This window comes from Geospiza fortis, unplaced genomic scaffold (assembly GCF_000277835.1).
Source record: "Geospiza fortis unplaced genomic scaffold, GeoFor_1.0 scaffold40, whole genome shotgun sequence".
In the NCBI taxonomy this organism is placed as follows: domain Eukaryota; kingdom Metazoa; phylum Chordata; class Aves; order Passeriformes; family Thraupidae; genus Geospiza; species Geospiza fortis.
The window spans coordinates 11813714-11833846 of record NW_005054297.1 but is presented as its reverse complement, the minus strand read 5'-3'; the positions used below and the strand labels follow the sequence as shown (position 1 = coordinate 11833846).

Sequence of the window (20133 nt, the reverse complement as noted above, 5' to 3'; positions counted from 1 at the left end):
ATGAAATATTTTTTGGTGGAAGGCTGGGAGAATGTGACAGAGAATACAATGACTAGGAACCACTGGGAATACAGAAGGATGGATGTAACTGATGTTTGGGGCTGGAAGAAGAGGAAGAAAAGGCTTACAGAAAAAAATCTCTATCCAGAGAAGACTTAAAGGATAGGAAGGAGAAACATAGGGTTTTTTCTTGGCTTTTTTAAAAAATTAAAAATAATGGGGAAGTCCATGAAATGCTTTCTTGAAATTGTTTTAAATTATTTTTTATTGTAGTAATCCCTGTACATGATACTGGGATATTTCACAAAATAGGCAAAAATGGACGCTTTGTTAACATCCTGTCACACTTTACATAAATATAAAGAGTAATCGCTAGTAACATGGAGAATGAGCAGCAGCAATCTTTTGAAAGAACACAAATATTTTTTCTCTGTATCTTCCATTCAAACCGTGAAAAAAATTGAATTCAAAAGACTGGAGTAGGGTTCTTTGGCAAGTTAATTGTATTTTAGATGCTCCTTTAAGAGCTGTAGTAGCACACAAGTACCACAAAATATTATGAGAAGAAAATGATTTTTCTTAACAGCCTGGCAGTACTTAATTTGTATTTTTCTTTAAATGACCTTTATTCATAATTTTGAGGTCAGCTTTTACAGGTTCTTGATATAATAAGTAAATGCCTTTCAAAGGAACACATAAATTGGAAGAAGTAAAAGTAGAATTAAATTCTTGTTCGTTTAATATAAAATTTCAATTTAGTCTACTAAATTGGCATGAACTCTGTTCATTTCTGTGGAACTGATTTTCTTGTCCTGCTAAATGACTTTAATGCATAGAGATCTTTTGCCTTTTAGGCTTACAGTCCAAGCTGAATGTCCAATGCACTTGGAGGACTTCCCTATGGATGCTCACTCGTGCCCACTTAAATTTGGCAGCTGTAAGTATATAATGGGAACTAGAGCCTTTGATTAGTGAATATCTAACATTTCCCAGCATAATTTTGTTTCAGTAAATTTTTACATGAGAAATATAAACCACAAGATGGAACTTAAAAACAGCTGTAACCTGACACATCAAAATCTCTTTTCTCTATTCAAGTATTGTGTCTTCTAGTTTATTTTAAAGATTTCATTACTCCAGTTAACAACAAACAGCCTGCACCTGATCAACACTGCACTGGTCTACTTTCATTTCAGTGTGCAAATCACACTGACCAACACAGAACTGGATGCATTTAGCCTGTGCAGCATTAACAAAGAGCAGATAGAGGAATTCAGTGAGTGGGTTTTTTAAATTTATCACCAAAACTTAGTTTCTCTTTATTGTTAATGATATTTTTAATGTTCTTATTCAATGAAAGGAATAAGGAATGGCTTCATGTGATAAAAAATTTCATTATTTAGTGCATCTGCATTTTACAGACAGGTGGAATTTGACCTCACTGCTATTATTTTTAACAGCAGCATTATTTCACTTTCTTAGATTACAGCCATGCTTCTTCTTCTTCATTATATATATTTTGGATGTTTTACACTAAAAGCTTTATTTTTTTTCCTTTGGCTGCAGCCTACATTTTCTGCTGGGCCCAGGAAAGGAAATTGGGTTTTTTTGAGGAAACAAGTTAAGCCTATAAAATGTGGCTGACTTTACAATAATTGTAGCAACCACAGAATACAAAACAGGGGATATACTGCCACTAAGGACCTCATTAACCGCATGATGCTTGTCATAGCACTGTGCTACTGTGCACACTGTCTCCATCGTGCTCCAATATCCCTTTTCCATGGAGTTTGTAGCAAATTAAATAAAGCCTGTGGTTCTGATGATGTTTCCACATTTGTAGGAAATCTTATCTAAGGAGACAAAAGATCATTAGAATGAATACTGTTTGCCTCATGGAGCCTTCTCCTGCCCCCTCAGTATTATATTTGTAGTGCATAATGCAGCCTAAATAACTAACACCAGAGATGTTAGCCAAAATCAGCTAGTATAATAATATTTACATATATGTACCCAGCAAGGCATGTTGGATTTATAAGGTGTTACAGGAAAAAAAAAGACTCCTATGTAGCCTCAAAACAATTTGAAAACTCCTGTAATAATGAAACTGGTACTCAGGCAAAAAAACTTTCTTCAGGAGCAGTTTTAGGTTGGAAATCCTTATTACTAGGTGTATTAGACTCTGTGTGAATCACTTCCTTTTTTTGTCTTTTTTTTTTTTTGGTCCTGATTGTTTTTCTTACCAGCTTGCTCTTCTTTTCTCTGCCTATGATTTTCTAATAATCAGAGGAATTCTAAATGTGAGCAGTGTGATTTTAAAAAGTGTATTTCATTTCCCTCAAAGTCACCCATGCCTGTTGGCACATTCTCAGGGGACTCTTACTTCTGTTCATTTTGAATGGCTTCACACACATTTTATTTCTTTACCTAGGACTAATTCTAGACAACTGTGTATTTTTCAGCTTTTATTCTGGGATAGAATCTGAATGATGAATAGTGGTGAAAATAAGCAGGAATCCTGAGGATTTTGGTTTAACTAAGGCAAGTTTGCCGGTGGTATATATTTGTCACAGCTCTTCATATGCTGCTAATCTTACGTTGCTAGGAGGATCATCAGCATGTATGAATGTCTCTTTTTATACGTAAGAGAAAAGCCACACTGAATGTATGGGAGAAGCTGTAGCTTAATAGATTGCTTTTCTTTATTCTTTTCAAAAAGTCTAGCTGAAAGTGAAGAGAATGGAGAGAAATTAGCAATTTGCCATACTGCTGGTTTGCATTAAAGCAGAGATATTTTTGTGTAAAGCTGAAAGGATACATGGGAAGTGCTAAAAATCTCTACTTGCTGCCCACCTGCTAGATTTTGTTAGTCATGCAATTTATGGCTAGTTGCATGAAGAAGCTACTTTCTGAGCCTCTAGACATTTCACAAGTGAAAATGTTTGCAGACCAACAGTAATGATGCTTTACTTTTTAATTACACTGCAATTATGGTGTAGGATTTAAAATGTACGTGTCTCAGTCAATCAAAGTGAACCCAACTTCTTCCATCAGTGGTTTACCCTTTTTCTTTCCTATCCCATTTGTTAATAGCATATTAGACTGGAAAAACTTTCAGGACATACAATTTTTTTCCTTACTTACTGGAGAGGCATAAGTGCTGTTTAAAATTCAGTGTTGATTTTCTTTCATACTAGTTTTTTTGAGACCAGGCTAAATGTATGTTTGATCATGAATGTACTGAGAGAGCAGCCTGTTTAATGTTGGTGTGTCCCCCAAAATAATGGACACTAGTGAGATTTAAGAGGGTAGGCAGAACAAGGTACCAGGGTGTTTTGACTGCTGGCTTGCCATGTTTAAGTCTGGATTTCAACTAATAATAAAATTCTTGTGATACATTCCCAAAGTTGAGCATGGAGACAATGGAAGGTCAGAACTATACAGGAATGAATTTTTAAAAATTTTGTGTGTCCTAAGTCTTGCAAATTATTCTTCTTTTCATCTGTGTTATCACAAATTATAGGATACATATAATATCTAATCTCTGACAAGTCTTTTAACAGTGTAGAAGAAACGTTGTTTGTAGTTTAATATAAAGAAATTGTGTTTAATAAGATCACAAGTGAGTGCCCTGTTCCCATGCTGCAATAGGCACTTACTTTACAGTAAAGCTATTTTAAATGACCAAAGATATTTTTTACCACATAATTTTAAATTCTTTGGGGTGAGTTTTATTTGAAAAATAAGTAGCTCTTGTAATTCTGCGAGTTTGTATGGACGCTGTTTAATTTAAATTGTTGATTAAATATTTTATCTTGTTTCACACAGATGCATACACAACTTCAGAAGTGACATACATTTGGACTTACAATGCTTCAGATTCAGTGCAAGTGGCACCAGATGGCTCAAGACTGAATCAGTATGATCTTTTAGGCCAAACAATTGGAAAAGAGACAGTTAAGTCAAGTACAGGTTAGTAAAAGACATTTTGAAATATTTTGGAGAAAAAGGCAGTTACTGGTTGTGAAAACTATATTCCAGGTGGTGTTACAGGCTTCTGAAAAAGAATGTTGCAAAATGTGATCTATTAGCCATGTACTGTACAAGTAACACAAAACAGCACTTCACTGATTCTTTCAAATTATAATTAGCTGGTGATAGCAGAGGTGAAATTGCCCTCAATAACTATTTTTTAAAATGCTATCTGAAGCTTCATGTTTAATCCTAACATTTGTAACCCAGGGTTGGGATATTTGTTAAATTTCATATTGTAAATGACATAGATTTTGTCTATTAAATGGTAAAGCAGACAGGTTTCAGCCATGTTTCCCTTCCATCATGTTTTTGACATGAAACACTGGACTATTCTACTAGACTCTCGACTGTCTTCCTGCATGTGCCAGGCTGATGGACCCCCGTGGCTGCTTCTGACCATGATTAAATTCTCAGAGAGCTGTTGTGTGAATGCAGAGAGTTGCTTATAAACAGAAGACTTCAAGGCTGAAGTTCTTCTCAGTGCATACAAAAGTTCCTGGAAGTTCCTTTACACTCATCTTTCATGGAACACAGTGGGAATAAGAAATAGCTGTACTCAAAATCTTTCTTACATTCTACAGGATGCTATTGCAAAACACCTGTGGTACGATATAACCCTAGAACATTTGTTTCGCATAAATATAGCAAATGTTCTCTTATCAAGGAAATGGACTTTCTGAAGATGATAACCTTTGTTTCATTGTCTTTTTTTTTTTGTTTGTGGCACCTAGGTGAATATACAGTAATGACGGCTCATTTTCACTTGAAGAGAAAAATTGGTTATTTTGTCATTCAGACTTACCTCCCCTGTATCATGACTGTCATTCTGTCTCAAGTGTCATTCTGGCTGAACAGAGAATCTGTACCTGCCAGGACAGTCTTTGGTGAGTATACTGAGTAGCATTAGCTCTGTTTGCAGTAGCTGAAGATGCTAGAAAGTACTTCTGAAGTAAAGGGCTTTTTCATTCAAGTTGAAGTGTTTGTAGAATGTGATATGATTTCTAGTCCAAACAACTTTCAACTGCAGCTCACACATCTTGTGAGAATCCCAAAGGTCTTGGGAATTAGTACATGCAAGCAAACTGTCCTCACATCCTTGACTCTTAAGAGAAAAAAAAATCACAGAATAGAAAAAGATGATAATGTTTCTATTTAAAAAGTAAATTTAGTAAACTTAGATGATTTTCTGAAATATCTTACTAACCTTGGTATTATTCAAGTATTCTGGTACTTGGTAGATAAGCAAATTTCTAAATTTATTTGTAAATTAGGCAAATTAAATTTGAATTTGTTGAATTATTTGCGTTAAAATTTCAAGCAGAAGTTGTTTTAAAGAAACCCTATTCCGGGGGTTTGGGCAACACTTTTTTGCTAATTCAAATTGGAGATTACTGTGCGGCAGGTTCAGCAGAGCAGTAAGATGGTGTTTCTCAAAGTAACGTCTTTCTTATTTGCAAAGCAAAGTTCATTTAGTTTGTTTGCTTTTAAAGAAAAAGAGATTGGCAAAATAAAATTATTTTCTGTGTGAAATCACCCGTCAAAAATGGTGCATAAAATGGTATGCTTAGTCATCAGTGAGCACCGTGTACTCTTCAAAAAATAGGCCAAACTCAAATGCATATTAAATATGATGCACAACAAAGCATTTACTGTCTCTCCTGGTAGAAAACATGCCACACAAAGCACTCTGAAAATTGCAGGTTTGACTATGAGCCTTACAGAAGTCAGATGAAATGGGTCAGTGGTTTCAGTGGGACTAGAATTCTACCATGGTTTTCCAGGCAGCTATAAGGCAGATTCTTTGTCTTTCTTCAAAATCTTCTGTGAATTTATCCTTTTTTGATTATGAAAATGTACACTCCTGTTTTCCAGCCTCACAAGTACACTGTCAAATCCTTCTATATCTCTGTCTTTGCCCTTTTCTGTATCCACTCCAATACATATAGGACAGTGTCACTGGTTTCTCCAAAAAAAGTCTCGCATCTGCCCTTCCTAAAATTCACTTTCTGTTACTGTGACACTGTTAACAAGGCACTGCATCCCTAACAAGGTCCTGGGATAATATTCCTGAAATGCATCCCTTCCTGCACACCTGTTCTTTATTATTGATTTATTTTCTGTTTAATTTATATTTTTTTTAGAAATAAGTTGTATCTGCATGGCAGCCTTCTGCTTTGCTCTCCTGGGGTTTAGTATAACATGGATAATGAAGTGTCCTGCTTCAGATGTCTTGAGGGAAGTGCATAGGAGGGCCACAAGAACAGAATCACACCACTCAGTGACACCAAACCTGAAATCTCTTTACTAAAACCGATGGGTTTATTGCAGACATAGCAGTTTTATGCTAGTATTTTTTTTCCTGCCACACAGACATGCACCCTGTATGCCGGTAAGGGCTCTGTCCCCTTCAGGCACCCTTAACCCAGGGAAACAAGACACATCCAGGCTCTGCCTTTTGGAGAAACCTTAGCCCTAGCATGCAGCATTTGCTCCTCAGGCTTAGCCTTTTTCAGTGGGTTGGGTTGGATTTTCCCTGAGGAGCTATTTCATAACATTCTTTTACACTCTAGATGAGATTGTCAGCAGAAGCTGCCAATGGGCTCTCTAAATGCAGAGCCTCAAGTGGATCTCCCAGGCTTTCTCCATACCTACTGGCAGCAGTTGTCACTGGGATTTCTGATACCCCCTGGTCTCTTGCCTGAATGTGTTACAAAAATGTGCAGTTAGTCAGAGTTTCATAACAAAATTTCTCTAGAGCTCTTCAGTGGTTTTTGAGTGTACTGAAATATTCTTGTCAGTTGGAGTTGAGCTGGTACACTCAAGGTTTCATCTGGGTGATACTTTGGAGTAGGCTCCATCCAGTGACAAAAGAAGCTCATACTACAGTTAGGTTAATGAAACCAGCTACATTCAGCAGAGAATATAAAAATTGTAGGGGGTATTCCTTTATACTTCTATTGATCATACTTAATTTTTAGTTTTTATATGGAGTAGTCACTTATTAGATACCCATCTTTGCATTGTATATTAAATATATCAGTTTTAAAATATAATTAAACAGAAGGTTTGACAAAGTGTTTTTGAAAATCAATGAGAAATTTATCTCAATGAACTTCTTGAGAGCTAAGGACCAGCTACTGGGATACTGTTCCTTTCAATGAAACATAGCTTCAAGTTATTCAAAGCACCACTTAGCGTGTATTATTTAATGGATGAAAGAAGTTACTTTTCGTTTCCCTTTTTATTCTCTTGCAAGGTGGTTTCAAGTTCTAGGCTAACATTAGGGGTTGGTATAATGAGGCTTATTTTATAGTTGAGCTCTTTAATCCCTTTTCTTTATGGCATCTATTTAATATTACTATATTGCTTCAACTTTGCTTTAAATTATTGGAAAAAGAAAGTTTCGTCATTGTTGATTAAATAAGTCTTGAATGTGTTTTCTCTAGCAGATAAATCTGATTGCATTCTTAATGAAAGAGAATAAGACTGGTTCATAATGCCTTCATTTAGTGCAAGATTACAATCTTATTCATTTACTAATGTCTTTATTGTCATGAATTTAGTGTCAACAATATTAGCAAAACTAATCTTGTGCAGCTTATTGGATTCTTGCTTCATTTTAATGGGTCATAGCACTTAGAAGCATCACATGTGTTTGAATAGCAGTATTAGATGCAGGTGACAAATCAGAAATTAGTTTTCTTAGTTCTACAGTTATCTGTCCTTTAACTCACAGGGAGTATCAATGAGAATGATAAAATAAATGTAGTTAGGTATATAATCTTTGTTAACTGAAGCAGGAAAGAACAAAAATTAGTCTTATTATTTATTATATTTAAATTCACATAGCTATGTTCTTTTGTCAGTTCACTGTGATAATTTTATTGTTACTCTGAGTAATTTTATTGTTACTTTGAGCTCCTGTGTCTGTTTTTAATTGTTCTTGATGTGGGTCCTTTCCATGGGATGCAGTCCTTCAGGAGCAGAGTACTCCAGCATGGGTCCCCTGTGGAGCCACAGGTCCTGCTGGAAGCCTGCTCCAGCACAGATTTCCATAGTGTCACAGCGTCCTCCAGGCATTCAGCTGTTCTTTTGGGAGGTCCTCTGTGGGCTGGAGGTCGATCTCTGCTCCACCGTGGACCTCTCTCTGGGCTGCAGGGGCACAGCTGCTTCCCCATGGCTTTTACCACAGGCTGCAGGGGGATATCATCTTGGTGCCTGGAGCACCTCCTCCCTCTGCCTCTCCCGCTCCACTGACCTGGGTGTCTGCAGAGGTGTTTCTGTCACATATTCTCACTTGTCTTCTCTGCCTGCAGTTGCTTCTGCTCAATATAATTTTTTCTCCATCTTAAATATGTCATCCCAGAGGCGCTGCCAGTGTTGCCCTTGGCCTTGGCCAGCAGTTGTGGGTCCATTTTAGAGCTGGCTGGCTTTGGATCTCAGGTATGGGGGAAGCTCCTGGCAGCTTCTCACAGAAGCCACTGCTGCAGCCCCCCACTACCAAAACCTTGCCATGCGAACCCAAAGCAACTTTTTAATTGTGACACTACAGAAAGAGGAGCCCAAGAAAAGTTCTTGGAGAACTTTGAAGATTTGTTCTCTGGTTATTTTTACATGGGAATTGAATAATAGAGACCCATCCTTTTGAGCAATTCTATAAATATAAAGTACATTTTCCCATTTCATTGCAAAAAAAAATCTCAATTGTCTTTATTCTTCTCTCCTTCTACATGCTGCAGATTATCTTTTGTGGCTTTAGAGATATCCCGCCACTCACACATTTCTGTTTATAATTTCTTAATTGGGAATATCTGCTAAATGTAGATATAATAATATAGTGATAGGCAGTGGGTAGTGGAAAACTAGCCCTCAGTAAGGGACTGAGCTGGCTGCAAACAAACCAATATGTCTCCTAGCTTAGTTGTGTGTGAAGTCACTAGTTCATATTCCAGGGGTGGCATAATTGCATGCAGCTTTTCCTGGAGCTGGGGTAAACAGCATTTGCCATTTGGCTCTGGGAATAAACTTGTCTGTTGCTCAATGGGAAATTGTGTTCCATTGCTCAGTATTGATACAGTGAAGCAGCATGGTACCAACTTCACCATATGGATACGTAGCTTACCCAACTGATTCAATTCAACTTTTCTGGAAATAGATTTTGTTATAGTTCTTGTCTCCCAAGCTATTTAAAAAGGCTGGTTGGTGTTGTTATTTTAGTGAAAAGGGTAGACAGAGTGCTTGAGCTATTTTCTGTAATCATTCACTCAATGGTTGTTCAGATTTACCTGCTGTTGTTCGAGCACAATCACAGTACACTCCTTTTGTATTGCATTCCCTTCTAACACATATACATTGAGTAAAGAATTTTTAAACTTTTGTTTACACTTCTCTTTGGTCTTGGAGTGATAAAATGAAGTGGTAATCTGTTATCTCTGAAATAGTCAACAATCGTTTCTTTCTGCTGTTATTTTTATTTATGAATCTCTTTGGGCTTTGGACCAGGTTGGATATCTAATTACCAAAACACATTTGCAATTGCTGTTAAAAAATAGAATACTGAAATTAATTTCCTAAACTAAAAAAAAAAAAGTGATTTATCAATCCTTTTGTGATATGTTTTTCAACCATTATGTGTAACTAATAAATGTGGGCATAAAGTAGTTATCTTGACAGATTTTAACTTTATTATATTTGTGTAAACTCCTCCAATTTCCACTCTCTGTTTCTAGTTAGACATTTCTAGTTTTTCAGATTACCTCTTCCAGTGTTATAAGCATAACAGAGCTGCTATTTTCCAGAGATACAAGTTTAGTGCCAGTGAAAAGTGTTGAATTTGCAGCTCTGGAGATGGATTTTCTCTCTCCAGTAAGCAAATGCTGTTTCAAAAGCAGCACTATTAAAAAAAAAAAAAAAATCCCAGGCAATCAGATAGCTCCAGTCTTGGCTGTAATGGATAAACCTGTAGTGATAGAAGATATTTAGCTTTGTAGGCATGCACTCCTGAGAACAAACCTTGTAAGGATGTTTACTCTTAAGTAAAAATGCTTGGTCTTCTTTGGAGAAAAAAGGTGGTTGGATGGTTTATTTTTTTGGATCTTTTTCAAAGACAAACTGATGACTGCTCATGGTCCTTACAAAATAATACGTGACTGTTTCTTCTGGCATCAATTCAGTTTCCACATCTGCTGGGTGCTAAGCTATAGAAGAGAGTTCTTGCCCTGTATGTAAACTGTTTTTTCTGCATCATAGTGAGATATCATGCAGTCTTTTACATAGCCTTTTAAATGTTTTTTTGACAACCTCATTGTAGGGGCTACAATCTACTTGCTGTTTTTTATACCAATTCTAGTTCACTAGTGTTATGAATTAGATGAACAATGAGGAACAGTTTTGTTCTGATCAGTGTATGGGTTTTGTGAGGTTTTAAGTTAAATGTTTATGAAATAAATAAGTTTTGTTTTTTCAAGTTGACCATGTTCTTCCACATTAATAACTTTTCAGTCCTCTCAGGTTTAGCAGTGGCAAGGAGGCAGGTTATTTCCATTCAGTCCTTTTTCATAAAGAAGACTTGATAAAACTGATTTTTCAAATTAACTATAATGTGCAAAATCATCTGTCTTTTCTCTGAAGAATAATAGCAATCTAAAAGGACTAGAGAATCCTAAACTGACAGATATTAAGATGAAATTTTCTGTCCAATTTTTTCCCATTCAGTTCAGGTTAAATGACTGTGGTACCTTGAACATCACTGAATTTGTAGAGTGAAGGAATAAATGAAAGTATGTTGGCAATGGTCTGACAGTGTGCTGCTTGATTAGCATTTGGGTCACAAAGTGGTGTAACTTGCTGAACTTTTTAGAGAAATTGTCAAGTGGTAGCATGTGGTAACAAGATATAAATTCACAATGTTTTAAACTGGGACTAGGAAAGGTCAGCAGTAAATCTTAAATCAGATTTCTGAAGAAGTCAATGTGGTTTCCAGAAGATTAATTTACTCTGTAAAGTGGGATTTAAACTGAGTAATACCTTAGCAACTGTATATATTTACATGTGGATAAGGTCACCTTATATCTGAGAAACATCCACTTTACTGATACCTCTGTATAATTATAATGGTTTATCTGCTGGTCAGGACCAGTGTTAAAATTTACATGTGATAATTTTAAATGTAAGATAGGCTGTCTTTTCCCTGAGGTGCTGAAAATAATTAAGCCATATGTTCTGTAAGCATTAGGAGAGACTAAGTTCTTTACAAAATACATTTTGTCTACAGATTTTCATACTGTTCTGTATGATAGCTGCTTCCTTTTCATTGTATAGCCTAGGAGATGCCAACAGTGTCATGGCTGATTCCAGGCCATCCACTACTTTAATTTATGGAGGCTGAAAAACAGCAATTAGAGATTTATGTTTGCTAAGGTGTCTCCTGTGTGACTCAGCAGGATGCATCTGTGTCTTGTTCTGCCTGCTGCACAGACCTTTGAAAGCACTGAAGCTGAGTCCACTTAGCTTTGCTCTGTCACCCTTTGTAGCACCTTCTGAGATAGAGAGTCTTTACTGAAGGGATGAAAATTGTGGAGTCTGAGGAGGTCTCAGTAGATGCAAATGCTACCTCTCTTCTCTTTCACACGGTGGTTAAAATTGCTTCTTGTCTTGTAGCAGAAGGAAAATCAGAGCTCTGTTGCTCCTCCAGAACCCAGGTGACAGATTGCTGACAGCAGAAGATCTGGCTTAGGGAGAGTGACTTTGCTTTCTCTTGGGAAGCCTCCCACACCAGTTTTATGAGTGTGTATTTGTTGAAGCTGTGATGTGCTGTTACTAATATTTCTGCCATGGCATCTCCTTTGCTGTCATAGTGGGGTGTAGGTTTGCTGATCTGTGCTGAGTGTATCACTTTGTGTTGCCTTTAATTCTGCAGACGTGCTTAATGGTGTGCCACAAAGGGAATAGTTTGGTTTGTCTACATGTGATTCAGCCTGAGGTGGGAGAACTGATTTACTTAAGGAATGGAGACTGTATTTATGGCTGTGGATTTCTGCTTGCTAAATCTGACTCAGACAAAAGTTCTTCTCTTCCTTTCCTCCCATGTATCTTCTTCCTCATTCTTTTGGGAGGGATTTTATTTTTTTTTTACTGGATCCTCATTATGTAAAAAAAGTACTGCAAAGTTCTTTTAGTAACTGCCAGAGAGAATGCACAGCCTTCCTATATCACCAGCTCCTGTTTTCTGACACATAATACAGTTACAATAATCTGTCATTTCAAATCAGTACTGTTCTCGAATACAATCCATGTTACCTGAATGAGAACTTACACTGTTTATGTCTTTGAGTATGTCACTGAATGGTTAGTAAGACAACAACTGTAAAGAAAAAAATATTTCATAAAAACAGTATATCAGTATATTTGTGTGGTAATTTCAGTAAATATGGGTGCCAAACCTGCAGCCATTGCAGAGAAGCCAGCTACCAAACATTAACCTATTAATCATTATTACTCTAATGTTGCTAAATATTATGAATCTGTGAAGAAATTATTAATTTTGTTTCTTACAATAACCTATCCTGCCCTGACAAGTTAAGAAAAATTATTTTCTGTAAGTAAAATCATCAGTTCATCTAAAAAGTAAAGTTTAGACAAGAAATTGAACTGACTTTACTTCAAAGGAAAATCCAGATCAACATTTAATACAATTCTAGCAATGTTTGTCACCAACTTAGAAAAAAAAATCATTGTGTTTCAAAAGCGTACCATGATATTTTTTGGTTTATTTTTGCTAACATTCAAAATCCAAGTGAAGTTGTTGATGTTCTGTTTTTGTGTCCCCTTGCAGGAGTAACAACTGTGTTGACAATGACAACACTGAGCATCAGTGCTCGAAATTCACTCCCCAAAGTAGCATATGCAACAGCTATGGATTGGTTTATCGCTGTTTGTTATGCATTTGTATTCTCTGCATTAATTGAATTTGCAACTGTAAATTATTTCACAAAACGAGGATGGGCCTGGGATGGAAAAAGTGTAGTGAATGATAAGGTAAGTCCTAAGGAAATTGTCCTATTTCCAGTCAATTTCCTAAACCAGCTGTAATATATTGTTATGATATTTTGCTATATTAAAAAAAAAGGCTTTGAATCAAAAGAATGTACATTTATTTTCTTACCTGAACAGGGATATTTCTGCCCTTATGCTAATCTCATTTGGTCTCACTAATCCAGATTTCATTATCAAGAACATTAGTTTTTTATTTTGAGAACTGCCTGTCTTGTTTTTTGACTCCTCAGACACAACCATTTATCTGGTTACTCGTAAAATGTAATCCAGATTATGTTGGTGGATCACTTTTTCTATTTTTAAATTCATTTGAGTTCAAAATAACAAAAATACAGAAATACATAATGTATATTAATTTTCATGGTATGTAAGGTTTAGAAAAGCAAATTAATGTCCATATATGTAAGTACTATGAATAACAAAATCTAGAATTTCTGAACATTTCCTATATTCTGAAGCTTATTGCTAATGATAGCTAGACATTAATTTTAAAACCACTTTAGATAGCAGATATACAAAATTCTTCACCTATGATGTGTTGATGCTTTGAGTACACAGAAACACAATCATGCCTTAATTTTCTGGTCTTTATAATGGTGTAGCCATGATGGAATGAAGAAGTTTTGAACTGATAGAGTTTCTCATTTCATAAACAGAATGAGCTAGTGATTTTTGTATTTGCAGTTTAGAATTGTAATAACACAGAACAATTATTAAAGCTCACTCATTTTGACTGACTTAATATATTTTATCATTTTTTCCTATCGTAGTCCTTGATTTTACCAATGAAAACGGATTTCTTCTGAAAAATACAGGTTTCTGTGATCCTTCTTAAAATAGGATAGAATTTTATTTGCTTCCTAAATGATTATAGTAAATGTGAAGCAGGTTTCATGAACTGATTTCTCATAATTTTGAATGCATAAAGAAGCAATTCATAAAGAAGTAAAATGTTCAGTCAAAAGTAAAGGAGAATTAGAAGAAATGTTCATAATTCCCTGTGACTTCTGGAAGGGCATGTGCTATCCATAACTTCAGGATCTGTTACCTCCTGCTAGAAGGAAATCAAGGCAAGTTTATCAGCATGTCTTGAGTGAAGCTTCTCAGACTGGCACATTGCCCTGTGTGACAGTTATTGCCATTATTACAATAATGGTATTTGTAATTGTAGTAATGTAGGGAGCCCTTACAAAATCTCTGATCATCCTTTGGTTATTCCTTTAAAGAAAAACAGCATTGTCTCATGATCTTAGGAGTGTAAAAGACTGTTTAAAAGCTAGGCAGTATTCCTTCCCTAGGAGTGACAATAGCATCCATTACATTTTAAGATTTATATACCATCCATTTGTTCAGTTCTCTTCTTTCTTCAAACTGACTTAACAAAAAGATAAGCTTTTAACATAGTCATAGTTTCTCAGACAAAACTATGGTTCAGCTTTATTATGCAAGTCTCATTAATGATATTACAGATACCTTTTAAAAACACACTAAATGTGTCTGAAAGGAAGGACTTATAAGTGAATTAAAGTGTTCCTCTCATAATTTGATTTAGTAATTTGCTCTTTTTTTAGCTGAAGGTATCTGTACACCTAAAGCCAGGCTTACTTTTCACTAATTAAAATGAAATACTTTTTACTAATTAAAATGAAATATGTTTCCTCAGTGACAGTTGTCTGTGTTCCCATTATATGGAAATTCTTGTCTAAGTGCTGTTGACAGGGAATTTGCCTCACAGGAAGGCAAGTGCAGGAAAAAGCTACATATATTTGATCAACTATTTTTCACACTCCAGTCAATAATGAACAATGCTGAATTCCCAACTGATTCCCAGATTCTGTTTTTATGTGACACCATCTCCTAAGACAAGGTATTTTAGGCACAACGTCCAACCATGAAAATCTTAGCAAGATTTTTAGATGGCCCAGATAAATATCAAATTGGATGTAATTTAAAACCAAAATTGGAAATGGAATAGATGCCTCCCAGTGGAAGTAGAAAACTGAAATGCACCTATATGAGAAATGTCACAAGAATTCCTGTACTTGTGTCAATTCCATCAGATTAAAAATCAAAACAAACCAATACAACTGATGATTTCTTATATGATCCAGAAGTTAGCTATTTTTTCATCTGCTTAATTCTGTATTTTGTGGAAGAAACAGACTAAATCTAATATTTATTTGCTTGTCTCTAAATCACATACATATATTTTAAATTACATTATATTATTGTATTGTTTTATATACAAATTATATATGTTATATTTATATATATGTCAATAATATATATTGCTTCCTGAGAAACTGCCTTCCTAATAACCTTTCTTGTAGGTTATTAGAAATTCCTTAGTCTGAGATTGCTGCAAAGCATTGGATTAATTTACAGCATTACAGTCTTATTGCAGAACTGGTCTGTGAACCTATGTATTGGTCTGAAACCCCAAGCCTGTATTCATTCCCTATACATCCCTGTGACCATGTGTCCACAGGGACTCTCCAGTGACCTGCCCCTGGCTGAACTTTAGCCCTTTGAAAGCATACACAGTCCCATAACAACACAGAACTGGTGAAGTTGGAATTGACCTCTGGAGATCATTAAATTTATCTCCCCTAGTGCAAGCAGGGCCAGCTAGGGTTGGTTGCTCAGGGTTATTGTCCGGATATTTTTTTAATATGTTTGGAGATGAAGATTCTACAACCTCTCTAGGTAACCTATGCCAGCGCTAGGTCATGCTCATAGTAAAAATGGGAGGTTTTTTAATACTTAAGAGGAATATTCTGTATTTCATTTTGTGCTCTTTGCTTCTTGTCCTTCAACTGTATTTCACTGGGGAAAGTCTAATCTTTATTCTCAGATACTTACATACATTGACAAGACTTCCCCTGAGCCTTTTCTTTTCCAGGCTGAACAGCCCCAGCTCTCTTGGCCTTTTGTATTTCAGATGCTTCAGGCTTTAAATCATCTCTGTGGTCCTCCACTAGACTAGTTTCATTATGTCCATGTCTCTCTTGAGCTGGGAAGCACAGAACTGGATCCAGCACTCCAGATGTGCCTCACCAGAGCTGAGTCAAGGGGAATGATCACTTCCCTTGGCTGGCTGGCAGCACTCTGTGATGCAGCCCAGGAGGCTGCTGGCCTTTGTTTCTGTGAGGGCTCACTGCTGGCTTGTGTTCAACTTGGTGGCCACCCGGACCCCCTGGGCTTTTTCAACAAAACATCTTTCTAACCCATTAGCCTCAACCTGCGCTGGTGCATAGCTTATTCCTCCCCAGGTGCAGGACTTAAATTGCCCTTTTCTGAGCTTCATTAAATTAATTCCATCCCACTATCCTCATCTTCTGCTGGTTTTTAGGTTCCTAGTCCTGTTTTCATCATTGTTATGCATTTTTTTAACCAATAATTTATGAAAACCAGAAATAGTTCTAGGGCTAAATCTCAGCTCAGTTCTAAAACTATCAGTCTGGATTCCTTCTTGCACTTGCAATCTCTTCCTGACCTGTCTGTATATGTATCTATGTATATATATGTGTAAACACATTTCTCCAGAGTCTCTAAAAAATGTATACTCTTAACTGAAATTCATGTATTAGTGGTATGTTCTGACATGTCCCATAGTCATGCTAGTTTAATGTGACAAAGGTGGCCTAATTTTAATTTTACTACTATGGGTAATGGGTAATCTTCACAGAAAACATTGTAGAGAACTTGCAATTCTTTTGTAAGGAGACAGATGCAAAGCCACTACAGAAAGGGCAACTCTTCTCCAGTTATGCTTGCAATCGCAGTAACAGAGACTTCCTCACATAACTTCAGTAGGGTATTTGATGGTGCAAGAGCTGTCTTATGTCACCTCAGCCTTCTTTTTGGATAGACTGGAAATGTCTTTCTTTATATCTGAATTTATTGGCATGGTATTTATTTTAATATGCTCACTTGTTTCTTTTACTTTTGAAATTATGTTTTATTAAGTCTATTCTGGCAAATACACATGAAATATTTAACTTACTGCTGTCTTCCAATAGAAAAAAGAAAAAGCATCTGTCATTAAGAAAAACAATGCCTATGCAGTGGCTGTTGCCAACTATGCTCCAAATATTACCAAGGACTCAGTGCTACCAACCATCTCCAAGAGTGCTACAACTGCAGAACCCAACAAGGCAAAACCAGAAGCGAAGCCACAAGAAGCAAAGAAGACATTCAACAGTGTTAGCAAAATTGACAGAATGTCTAGAATAGTGTTTCCAGTCTTATTTGGTACTTTTAATTTAGTGTATTGGGCTACATATTTAAACAGGGAGCCTGTCTTACTTGGCTTTGCACCATCAACCTAAAAGCAGACTTGCACTGAGGACCTCAAGCATCATTCTAATCAGATAGGTTGTTCGCTATGTACAGTCCGACTAATAACTGCTAATCTGTGAACCATTCTGTACAGTGTGTATATAAATGTCTTGTCTGTGTGTCTCCAAAGGAGGGACACAGCATTAATTCATGGGTCTGTAAACAGATAGCACCCATGGCAAATACAGCCAGCTCTTTAAAAGTTAAACCCAGGGGACTTCTGTTAAACTAGGATTCAAATATACAGAATTATATTCTCTCCGTACAATGAGATGAAGATGTGATCCTACATAATTATCTAGGAGCAGTATTTTTTTAATTTAAAGTTAAAATATTTTTCTATAAAGTAACTAATTCTACTTTAGTGAAAGAAACTGTCATTTAAAAAAGTGATTTTTTTAAAAAGGTGTAATTGTTTCATACAATAGCAGTACCCATGTACATAACAGAGTACGGAGGTCATACAGTTCTGCTCTTCACAAACATTCTGGATACAAGTTAGATTGAGGAGGTAGTAAACACTACTGTATGGCAAAGGCCACGAGTTTCTTATTTCTATCCTCTTTGAAGTTATTAATAAATTCATCTAACTGATTTCAGGGAAAAGGGTAAATCAAATTCAATATCAACCAACTTCTGCTAGTGAGATACTTACTTTTTCACTATTTATTTGATATTACTAAGCTGGATTGTCTGGTTCAGAGAAGCTGGATTTTTTTAAAATTATTATTTTTGCTTTTGTTCTTAATTGAATTATTTTCAGATTTCTAGAATCACTCAGAAATTTTTCAGGTTTATCAGTAATATAATATACTTTTTTTCTTTGCTTAATGTTTTCCTAAATCCTGCCATTACAATATTTACCTGTATTTGTCCCAGGAAGCACTGTTTTCAAGGGAAACAAGAACCATGATTTAAGTTCAGGAATATGTCCATATAATAAAATTTACTGCTGCTTTTGTAAATTGCAACTTTACATTTCGCTGACATAACTTTACAACAACTTTGTATACTAGAAATGATTTTGCTAAGATTTGAATGTTATTTTTTTAATAAAAGGTCATGCATCATCAGGCATCAACTGTATTTCATATACACAAATATAACAAAATTGGATCTGCCATTGGCAATTTTATAAGAACATTTAATACTATCAGTAAAATTGTTTTTCTTCTGAGCCTTTGCAAAGATTCTTTATGCCCCTAAAGGCCTGGTAAATCATAGCATAAATAATAACTGTGTACTGTATTTAGATTTTAGTATACTTGGCCAATCAAAAATATTTTGATTCACACATACATTAGCAGTTATTAGTTGACCTTTAAAAAAGAAACACCTTTATGATGATGTCTTCTAGTAGAGACATATGTAGTCGTATAGTGTCATTTATTGCAGTTTTGTACAGTAACTTGAGTATAGTGCATAAAATAGATATGTTCAGAGTTTAAAAAAGTTGTACAAATATTTCTAAAATCAAATAAAAGAGTATCTTAAGACATGGAAGTGTGCTAAAAACAACAAAGAGAAACACTGCTTTCTTTTGCTGTTTTATTTTCTTGCTTTTTCTTTGCTTTTGATGTGATTCTGTTTTGTACTTCGTGTGGCAGTATAGATGCCAAGGTCACAAATGCATATTATAAATAGAATTAATAGTTAAGACAGAATTGACATCAGTAAAATAAAGACATTTAGTAGGTTATAAAAGAAGGGGAGAAGCATGGACAAGGTTTGTATCCCTTGAATTCCCTCTAATTAAACTGTCAGACTAAACCTTTCTCATCAACAGTAGCTTAAAAATGAGCACTTTACTCAGAACATTAAAAGAAAAATATCCTTATTTTCATATATATTTATATGTAAATGTAGATCTTCCATGTAACATGGAGATGTGTGCAATAGTGGGATTATGAACAAAAGGCTAGAAGGCAAGCAATAAAAAAAAGGGTTTTTTCATGGTATAAGCATACATTTTTAAAATGTTTCATTTGTAAATTAAAAATTTTCCCGTGAACATCACGTTGTCCAGGTATGAATAAATATATAAATATGTACATATGTACAAATAATTGTAAATATTAGGACTGTAGAAAAAATCCCTTCACTTTTAGCTCTGTTTTTGGCAAAGGGCTCTGACTGTATAGTTTAATGGAGGCCCCTCCTAAAATGCTCTTGAACTTGAATAGCTCGATTATGTTTTCTGTGGCTGAGGTCTCCTTCTTCTGACCTAGTGAGTTCTTACCTTCTGTTCTTATTGGCAAGATCTAAGGACTCTCCAAACCTCTCAAGACTGGGGTGTGAGAAACAGAGGTTTGTGTTTCAACCTTGGCTGCATCCCAGGTACTCAAACCCTTCACAGTGTTGAAATTTTGTGTATTTCTTCATGCACGACACTGTATAGTCAGAAGTCTCCCCATGCCAAATGTGAGTGTGCTCAGTCATGTTGAATTACCTGATAAGGAAGGATCTTGCATCCTTATCCAAGAATGGGACCTCCTCAAAGGCTTTTAATGGTAAAGTCTTCTCCAGCAAGACTTCTCTGGAAAATACCATCTGGGTAACTCAGAACTGTATGCAAAAAGCCCATTGTCAGTTTGCACAAGAAGCCCAATGCCATCTCATGCTAGTCAGCCCTGCTGCTACCATTTTCATTAGGTACAACTATTTTTTCATTCACTGACCCTTTTCTCTACACTTGCTTGAGTC

At 35.8% G+C, this 20133-nt stretch overlaps 1 protein-coding gene across 1 annotated transcript in view; it reads left to right on the top strand.

The window, feature by feature from the left end:
* The window catches only part of GABRA2 (gamma-aminobutyric acid type A receptor alpha2 subunit), a 59155-nt gene extending 40227 nt beyond the window's left edge, over positions 1-18928 (top strand). Inside the window, exons 5-9 of the mRNA XM_005415480.2 lie at positions 855-937; positions 3829-3972; positions 4767-4919; positions 12869-13071; positions 17112-18928. Coding sequence (XP_005415537.1) covers positions 855-937; positions 3829-3972; positions 4767-4919; positions 12869-13071; positions 17112-17420 — 892 coding nt within the window. The 3' untranslated portion in view covers positions 17421-18928. The remainder of the gene's footprint in view (positions 1-854; positions 938-3828; positions 3973-4766; positions 4920-12868; positions 13072-17111) is intronic.
* Positions 18929-20133: the final 1205 nt, after the last annotated feature.